This window comes from Delphinapterus leucas, chromosome 5 (genome assembly GCF_059928025.1).
Source record: "Delphinapterus leucas isolate spDelLeu-1000000601 "Yukka" chromosome 5, BTC_Dleu_Yukka2, whole genome shotgun sequence".
Lineage (NCBI taxonomy): Eukaryota > Metazoa > Chordata > Mammalia > Artiodactyla > Monodontidae > Delphinapterus > Delphinapterus leucas.
The window spans coordinates 122,715,055-122,725,560 of record NC_143133.1 but is presented as its reverse complement, the minus strand read 5'-3'; the positions used below and the strand labels follow the sequence as shown (position 1 = coordinate 122,725,560).

Sequence of the window (10,506 nt, the reverse complement as noted above, 5' to 3'; positions counted from 1 at the left end):
ATGTCAGTGTGTCAAATTCTGAGTAGGCTGAGAGATCCATAGGCTTGAATGGGAAAACTAAATATTGTAAAGACAGACCTCTCTCCTATTCATTTTATATGTTTATGGAATTCTATTTAAATACCAAATTCTTTTAATTTAATATAATTACCCGATCTTCATATGAAATAGTATATAAGCTATAAAATCTTAATGGATTTTGAAAAATGCAATGATTAAGGGCTTGGTCTATCAAATATGTAATTATATTATGCTCTAATAATTAAAACTGGGAAGTGTTCACATAAGAATCAACTGAGAGATAATAAAACTGAAGAGCTTAGAAATAAAATTTTTAGCTTATGGAGATGTAGATATATATAGATATATAGATAGATATGAAGCTAGCATCCCCAAATAATAAAAATATAGACTACTCAATCTACGACTGTGGAAGAATGAAGTGGACAAAATAAAATTGTAATATCAGTTCTCTGCATTATCCGGTAACTTCCAGATGTCTCAAAGACTAAATAATAAAATAAGTAGTTATTTATAGTATATAAACTCATGATTGTGTACAAAGAGTGGAACTATAACAAAAGAGATCAACACATTGAAAACCTTATATTTTTGTGTTAAAAACATTATAAACAAAATTTTAAAAAGCAGTCCTTTCCCTAATGCATACTTCCAGGAACATAGTATGAGCTCAGTAATAACACAAGTGTTCAGTCTTAGGGGGACATTTTAGTTAGCTATGGCACATCCATAAAATGGAGATTTTTTTAGCAGCCACTGAAATTATCTTTTAAATAGCTTTTGAATATTTTGAAAATAATTATAATTCTAAGAAACATCTTAAGAGATATAAAATATACAATATGATTTGTATGATATTTGTATGATATGATTATATCAGAAATAAAAAATAATAAAAAGGAATAAATCAAAATTTGACAGCAATTATCTTGAGATGATTCAAGTATTTCATCTTTGTACTTTTCTGCATTTACAGGACAGAATTTTTAAAAAGACAAAATAGTCAAAGTATATGCTGACTTTATAAACCAGCAACAGGACTCTAATGAAGACAAGAAAATTGGGAAGGAAGTTATTTTTATTCAAATGGATAATAGGTAAGAACTCTCTCATTTTAGAATTTTTTTAGTTTAAATAACTACAGGACTTTCAAATACACTTTTCCCCTGGTATATTAGAGAGAATGAAGGAAAGTTAATGTTGAAAATATAGTTGGCAGTACCCTACTGGTGAGAATTAAACCAATAAATCATGTGAGACTCTGTGGGTAATCATGTAAGTATCAACAATAGAGCATATAGTACTGTATTAAACTTTAAACCTACTTTTACTTTTTGGGTCAAGGTTGAGATATCAGGAAATGAAGTGTAGGGTATAAGCAGCATAAGAACATTTTTTTTTCAAGTTAGGGTAAGGGAATATCCGTGGAGAAACACGTGTAATGCGGTGGAGAGTTGCAGAGAATGATGATACTGAAGTTGTCATTAAATTTAGCCAAGTCCTTGATGTGAGAAATTTCAATTCATTGTTGATGACACAGATTGCAGAAGCATATGGAAGCAATTAGAGGAAGGTAAATGGAGACTGTGGGTACAAGCTGCATGTTTGTGGAGCTTGACTAGATAAAAGGAATAATACGGGATGAGATCTAAAAGAGGCAATGAAGACTTGGGTATCTTCTTTCAGAGCAGAGGAAATATGAGCATGAAAGAAAACCAAAGGAGAAGACAAAATTGATGATTCCCTGGTCGGGGTGGGGAATATATGAGAAAGAGCAGTGTCTCATTATGAGCCAGTAGCAGGTTCTGTAGCAGGGGCTGAGGGTTTAGATTTCTAGATAAGAAGAGCATTACTCTTCCGCTAAGATTAGTGGGAAGGAAGCTCTAATAGATGTAAAAATTCATCAGAAGACAGGCAGCTAGGGTGAGGGGAGCAGTGTAGTATGTGAAGGCAAGGAGCACTTGATCAACTGAGGCTGGCTCTCCATGAATTAGATGTATGACTTGAGGCCGTGCCTAATGTTTGCTGGACTTATCAAACTTGTTGAGTCTGTTTCTCCTCAGATCAATGGGGATATTATGCATTCCATATAATTTTCCGTATGATTTGGAAACATTCTGTAAAATATGAGAAATCCCTTAAAAAGGTGTAATTCATCCTTACAGTAAATAGAGTAATTTTATCATGAAATGAGGTGGATGAGGGCTAGATGAAGGCAGATAAAGATTAAGAATTTTTGAAGAAATTCGTTGTAAATTTTAATGCAGCACTCATGGCCTAAGAGAATGGAAGAGCTGGTAGCCCTGACAGAAGCTTGTTAACTTCCTCTGACAATCCTCCAACAATCTTGCTTTCTGAATATGATGCTTTTGATGAGTGCCTAACATGTTTGAGCTTAAAAACTCTTCTTACACACTATCTTCATTTAGCAATGTGGATGATGTTTATTAGACTTCTCATTTAAAAACCTCTCTGAGGCTTCTCCCATGGTGGCCTTTTAGACTTACAGTGCTGGGCACTATGGAAATATCTTAGAATCCAGATGAACAGTGGGTCCGTGGGAACAGAGAGATTCTCACGCCCAAAAATCTCCATAAAACATCTACAGCATTGTCTCAGGTTGCTTGGAGAAACTGCATTCATATTCATAATGTATTGCATAATTATGAGATCCTGATTTTCATATTTCCCAGTGTGCCTTTTCAGCTCTGCTGTATTACCAAGTTAAAGGAGACAACACAACTTTACAAAATTAGAGTGTTCTGTTTTTTGTGTCACTTTTTGACATTACTCTATTTTAATTTGTTCATCATTGATCCCAATAAAGACAAACTGTCATTGTAACCATTGCCCAGCATGCAATACATTAGTCTTATTGCCTCTATAACAGCTGTTCATGTGTCTCTTTCTCTGTCATTCAGTGATGATGTGTCCTTTTCTATATGCAATGCCAGAAAATCTGGGAGAGCTCACAGCACAACACCTCCATATGAACTGGATTAAGTAGAGGAAAATCTTATTGTATATCATCATTTTATTTCTATTACTTAGTACAGAAATGAAGGCACTTCATTATATGTGCTAAATAAATAAAGGATGAATATTATACTTTTTACTAACTTTGTAATTTTTGCCTTTCATCTAAACTCTTTAGATCTCAGTTTCCTCATATAGAAATTGAGAATGATAGAAACTGCCTTACCTGTCTCTGTAAAAATCAAATGAGCAAACTTTGTATCTCCAACAAAAAGTTGAAAGGTTTTTACAAACCTGGGCAATATTTACAGTAGTTCCTTAAATCTCAGATTAATGCACATGATAGCTTCAAATGTCACCTTCATTATTTTAAAAAATATTATTTTGTTGAGAAAATTTTGTTTGTATGACTCTACATATCCGCAGGGATCTCTGGAGAGAGCCATGGAGTGTATTAGGATCTTAGTTTAGGATGTGATAGGCAACCCTGTGCCCAAGCTTAGATAAGAAGAGGGCACAAAAAAACCAATGATGCAGCCAACTGTAGGTTGTTAAAAGTGGGGTGCAAGATCTCAGACTCTCTTTTTCCCAAGATTTGTCTGTAATGGTCAGATGTGCTGCTCAAACTTCCTTCTAGGGGGCAGCAGTGCCCTGGAATTTTGCCAATATCCTTTGTCTCTTTAAATCTTAGTTCAGTGACTCAGATCTTCAAAGAAGCAAAGTCAAAGGAAATAAATGTGCTAATTATGTTATCACATACTGATATTAGGAAAAGGTAATAGTCTACCCAAAGTTGTTAGAAGGAAGTGTTGTTGAGGGCATTAATACAGAAAACATCATAAAATGTACAGTTAAGAGACATACATTACAAAAGACTTTGTTCAAAGGAGAGAAGCCATCATTTCACTATTGAATATATAGTTTATTTTTACTATCACGTTTAATGTATACTTTATTGCTATTAAAATTAAAACTACTAAAGATAAATGTATATTTAGAGAATGAAAATTTGAGATACGGGTTTTTAAGTGTGTGAGAATTAAGATCTTGCGAACAAAAAAATTTTCCCAAGAAATGTAAATAATACTTTTTGGAGGAAATGCAAAGAGACCTGACTTGGGCTTCTTGAATTTGCTTTGATTTGTTAGAAACATATATTGAATTGATGATTTTTATTTTACAAAACAACTCAAAGTACTGAGCAGAAATCACTTCACAGCTTTTGATACCTGCACTAGTCCTCTACTAGTTGAGACAGTAGGCCATAGTAAATCTTGACACCAAATTATACATGAATTGCTTTTCTTATCTCACTTGGCCATAGTCAATTTCAGTTCTAATTATAGGGGGCTTATTAAAATATTTGGAAACTCTTCTTTTACAGTTTTGTATAATGACTGCTTTTATCATGATCTGCTAGACCTTGGTACCGAACTCTAGGGATAAGGGTTGGATACTGTGGGCATGATGACTCAGATGACTCTGCTCATCCAGCAGGAGAAAGATGGTGGCTCCAATTAGTCTCTACTAAAATTTAACCCATAATGTCTTTCCTTTCTTTATACCATCATTATTTGAGTGGAATGAGGAACACCCTCACTTTACCTCTTGTTTTCAATTGTCTTCTCTTCATGATAATTTGTCCTGAATTTTTATTTAATGATACTTCAGAATTAGGATGAGGGTGAGGAGAAGAAAAAAATATTGTTTGCCCAGGGCTCTGAACTGTTCTGAACTAAACTCATTTATTATAACATTAGAGGAGGACCCTGCTTGGTTGTCATTATTTTGCAGAATATATGGTACTGACATTTTCCCTTTCTCCAAGGGAGATAATTAGACCAAATGGGAAAAATTCTTCTGTGAGTTATATATGTCTTAATTTTTTTCACCAAGTTCTCTTACTCATCACTTTTAATTGCCAAATCTTAGAGCTATGAAAAAAATACATTGCCAGTAATCTTATAATGAGATCTGATTATTTATGTAGAACATATTCACTCTTTAACAGCTTTCCTTATTTAACATTTGGTGAAAGTACATAATTATTACTGGAGGAATTTAATATTCTTCAAACATGCTGTTCCTTTTTTAGTGTTTCCTTGTCGCTTATAAAAAATATTTTATATGCTATTGATTCAATGGGGGTGACACTTTTAAGATGAATTCATAAATGCCCGTAGAGGATCAACCATTACACATGCAAAGCGAAATTCTGTCACACTGACATTAATGATGGCTACTATAATCACTGGCTCCTCTTTTATTAGGATTTTTGTTAATTAATGCAAAGTCTACTATTGGCCTTATAAAAGTGCTCATCTGTTTTCCTTTAATTTCAAATAGATTAAAAGTAAGATTTGATGTTAATTTAAAACTTAGGATTTATGAGGATTTTAATTGCAAACATTTCAGTGGTGAACATGTAGATGACTCTTAGTTCTGTTTGCTAATAAACATGGCATTGAACAATGACAAGACAAAAGAATAAATCATTCGCAGAGAAGTACACTATCATTGGCTGTATTGTCCATGTGTATTGAATCCTGTCTAGCCAGGGGCAGATAAGAGAGGTTCAACAGCTCAGGATTTCCTTGGGGGTTTTAAACTTTTACCTGACGTCTGGAAATTTTACTTTTACTTTGAAAATGTGGATGGGTTTAAACTTAAAGAAAAATCATCAGGTTTAATGAGTTTAATGGAAATACTCTGACATCATAGTCTGCAAATATGATTTCATCTGTCTATCTTTAAGTTGAATTTAGGTTGTATAGTGTAACTGATGTCCAAAAGGTCCCTACAAGTTTCCCATTTTATTATTTATTATCTTAACCAGAGCCTGTTGCAATAAAAGGGCCATCTTCTGTGATGACCTGTAGCACAGGTATTTTGCAATTAACATCTTTGCATGTTCTCCTCTGGCATGAGTCAGGTTTAGCCTTGTCACACTGGGCTTTTAAGGGGAGCTCTAGCTTTGCAGCCCAGGCTACATGTGACAAGATTAAATTGGCACACTTTACTGTATAGCTCTTGTGTTCCTGGCAGTGCTAGCCTGGCTGATGCCTCTGAGAGAAGGCTCAGCTGTCACTCAGTGACCCATTAACACTACTGTTCGATCATGCAGTGTCATTTTTCTCATTCTCATGGAGATAATGCTCCCTGGAGATCTCCAGTACCTGCAGGAATGAAAGAGAACAGCAGAGACAGGCTAACTATCAAAGAAGGAGCAAACAACACAGCAAGACCATGAATTCCAAAAGCAGAATTTTAAATTGAGTGAAAGGATGAAGCCCATTTATGACGTCTGGGTTGGGAAGGTGGGAGGAGGATGGAGTTTTAATAGATATAATAACTTTTTAACAAGCTATTTTCTTCTTCCTGCCTGAATACTATAAGAGGTATCCATGATAATACTTATAACTAGGTTAGAGAAGGCAGCTGCTTTGAACATGTCATAGGGATTTGAGTGAGAATTTATTTATAAACAGGGATTTTTGTGTTTTATTTGTTTATTTACAAACAGGTGGAGGATATAAAACAAAGCATGTATTAAGGTGAATTGCTTAATAGTCTAAATAGAACAGAATCCCTGTTTATGGATGGCTTATCGGGGTACAAAAGCACAAAAGAGGAAAATGGTATGTGATCTTTGTAACGCTAGGCATTAAGACTTCTTTTGTCCTATGATTAAACCAACTGCTTAAGCAAACTCTGTTGCTCTTCATTCCAAACTGCATGTTCTTTAGTGCGTCACTTTATAAGAAGTTATGCTTTCTAATGTTTACTATATAAGGAAATATTATAAGAACATGCTTCTTGATTTCCCAGACTAAGACTGGTTCTGTTTAGATTGATATAAAAACAAGAAAGAAAGCCATATGAATCTTGATATTGTCTAAGGAAACCTGTTGAAGACGTGATAGGAATAGACCAACACCCCTCCAAAAAATTTAGTCAGAAAATAGGGATAAAATTGAACAGGATTCAGGATTACAATAAAGGGCAAGGAAAAGTGCCATGTAAAAACTTGTTAGTAGCTACTTTAACCCTGATTGCTTCCTGGACACATAGGACATCCATTCCATCTACGCTTAGATCATTTCAACCCTGATTTCAATTTTCGCACACCAGGCAAATCTTGTTATTGGGTTTAGACTTTTAATCTCAGGTAGGGATTTGTGTACCATCACGTGCCCTCCCTCACCACCAATCAGGAGACACAGGTGCTAGAATCCATAGTGTAAATGTGCATACTCTTCCGGTGCCCCAACTTTTTAAAAAAAGTGTGTGTGTGTTTTTTTTTAACTTATGTAAACTACAAATAATTTGCATCTTTATTTTTACTTTAAAATAAACATGGTGTATTGTGGAGTAGGAAAAAATATTCATATATATTTTAATGATTTTCAAAAAGACTTTAAAGAAATATTGGTAAGAACATCTTTGGCTTAACCTGTCAGGGCTCTTGTGTGCCTTAAGGATTGTGTTTTCTCCTCTTTTCCATTGAATGCAACGTTCAGGAAGCATTACTTTAGCGTATAGCAGGGAAAAGGGACCCAGATTATGATGTTTTAGCAATGATGATGGCATTAGTTAGGAACAGAGTGTAGTTCAGCCAAGTCTCCCAGGGCAAGAAACAACCTTTATTCTTAATTTTACAGTTGGAAGGCACTGTAAAAATCAGCTAATCCAGGCTGCGGCCTGTGGCCTCACGCAGCATGACGTGGCCTCTGCCACCAGCGCACGGTCATTGTGGTGCAGCGTGTGTTTGGGGGGTGGAGGGTCCACTGGAGACTGGGACTAAGGTGACCTTGGCAGATGGAGACTCACGGCCTCCCTGGCTGCGCTCCTTGAGGAAGATGCTGGCTGTTGCTGTCTCTAGCGTGCTGTCTGTTGTCACCCAGAAGCCCGCTAACAGGGTGCTTGTGGCATCCTGTAACTATTCATATGATGCTACATTTGAGATTAAGAAATGTGATCTTTATCGGTTGGAAGAGGGTCCCCCTGTCACCGCAGTGCTCACCCGGGAGGATGGACTCAAATACTACAGGGTGATGCATAATGTTTGTCGAATGGAATTGAAGGCGGATCAGTTGTAAAAACAGAAATTTATTCGTGGTTTCTGTCATTTGTGTGATGGTCAGGAAACTTGTGTGGGTCTTGGGGCTGGGCTAAATCCCACGGATCATGTTATTGCATCCTGTCAGGCTCACGGCTCATGTGTACTCGTGGACTTTCTGTCCCATCAATTCTAGCAGAGCTGACAGGTCGAAGAGGTGGCTGTGCTGAAGGAGAAGGAGGGTCAATGCATATGTATTCCAATAACTTCTATGGAGGCAATGGCATTGTCGGCGCTCAGGGACCGCTGGGAGCTGGTATTGCTCTGGCCTGTAAATATAAGGGAAACAACGAGGTGTGTTAGACTCTACATTGGAATGGTGCCGCTAATCAGGGTCAGATATCTGAAGCTTATAATATGGCAGCTGTGTGGAATTTACCTTGTATTTTCATCTGCGAGAATAACCGCTATGGAATGGGAACATCTGTTGAGAGAGCAGCAGCCAACACTGATTACTGCAAGAGAGGCAATTTCATCCCTGGCCTAAAGGTAGATGGAATGGAGGTTCTATGTGTTTGGGAGGCAACTAAGGTTGCAGCTGACTATTGTAGATCTGGAAAGGGGCCTATACTGATGGAGCTGCTGACATACCATTATCATGGACACAGTATGAGTCACCCTGGAATCAGTTATCGTACACGAGAAGAAGTTCAGCCTTTAAGAAGTAATAGCCATCCTATCATGCTTCTCAAAGATAAAATGGTAAACAACAAACTTGCCAGTATTGAAGAATTGAAGGAAATTGACGTTGAAGTGAGGAAAGAAATTGATGCTGCTGCTCAGTTTGCTATAACTGATCCTGAACCACCTTTGGAAGAATTAAGCCGTCACATCTACAGTACTAATCTACCTTTTGAAATTCGTGGTGCAAATCAGTGGATCAGGTTTAAGTCAGTCAGTTAAAAGGAGAATATATTCATGGTCAACTTTAAGAAACTGTGTATGCAATTTTGTTAAGGAGGAATAAAACCCGTAAAACAAAAGTCTTTTAAACTTTTATTAAGAGGAATTGAGATAATTAAGAGATAATGGAAAGACATAAATGAGATCACAGAAAGATATACATTCAGTTGAGATATTACTTTCAATTGTACATTATTGCATTAAAAGATACTGTACAGTTAATCATTTAGTATTGTTAAAAGATAAACTGAGGCACATTAAAATTTTCAAGAGTTGATTTTGAGCATACATCAGTTAGAATCAGGCAGTCCAAACAAAAGGTGGAGTATTCTACCAACAGGAGCTGGGGGAGAGGTTTTTAGAGAGAAGCAGAGCAAGGAAATGATTTGATAGGTGATAGCTTAAGGAGTTGCCTTACTTGGGAAAACCTAGTTGGCCGTTTGTGATTGGTTGTTCTTAAGTTTCATCTGCTTGGTTTGAGTGCATTGACTCTAGCTTAGTTTTGGTTTGCTTACTTAGGCTCCCAAGACATTAGAGCCACCTCAGTCTGATGGCTTCCTTGTTTAACTACTTAAACAATGTGAATATATTAAAGATTATTTTAAATTTATACAAGTCTAGAATAGGAAAAACAGGGACTTCCCTGGTGGTCCAGTGGTTCAGACTTCGCCTTCCAATGCAGGGGGTGTGGTTTTGATCCCTGGTTGGGAAGCTAAAATCCCACATGCTTCACGGCCAAAAAACCAAAACATAAAGCAGAAACAATATTGTAACAAATTCAATAAAGACTTAAAAGAAAAATGGTCAACATCAAAAAAATCTTAAAAAAAAATAAAATAGGAAAAACAGAGAAAATATTATTTAACTTCCCAAATTATCTTCTGTAATAGTTCTGTTTGATTTAGCTTTATATTATTTTAGTAAATACTCTTATTTAAAGGAAAAAATAGCTCTTTGATTCCTGCTCAACCCTGCTAGAGGTTTAGGTGTAAAGTCACTATTCTGAAGTTAAGAAGTAATTTCAAGCAGTACCAAAGTATCAGGACCCCTACTGCTGTGTCACTTAAAATAGTTTGCTTAAATTAACCAACTGAACACGGCCTACTAAATAGTGTGCATGTGCACACACACATGCGTGAATATTCAGTATTGATGCTGAAGCGACTTAACATTGACCATTTTTCCAATAAAACATGATATATAACAGAGTAGGGGGAGATAGGACAAGGACATTTTTTCATGTTGTGCTTAATTGCAATATTTTTAGTGTATCAATTTAAAGGAAAAATGTAAGCAAAGTTAAAATCTAGAGGAAAACTGCATTTTGCTTTAATCTTCCAGTGAAAGCTACTCTTATTTTATAATCCATTTGTACCGTTATTCCATACTTTAAAGAACTCTTAGTAAATTTCAGACTGAAAAATAAATGAACAGATATGACGACACCAAAGGAGTTAAGCAGAGGAGGTGATATTAATAAAAAATTG

General features: G+C 35.9%; 1 protein-coding gene across 1 annotated transcript; it reads left to right on the top strand.

Annotated features, from left to right (window-relative positions):
* Positions 1 to 7,773: 7,773 nt before the first annotated feature.
* PDHA2 (pyruvate dehydrogenase E1 subunit alpha 2) lies at positions 7,774 to 10,183 on the top strand. Its single transcript, XM_022582179.2, is given in 2 exon segments — positions 7,774 to 8,217; positions 8,220 to 10,183. Coding segments are annotated over 2 exon segments (1,161 nt in total). The 5' UTR covers positions 7,774 to 7,856; the 3' UTR covers positions 9,020 to 10,183.
* Positions 10,184 to 10,506: the final 323 nt, after the last annotated feature.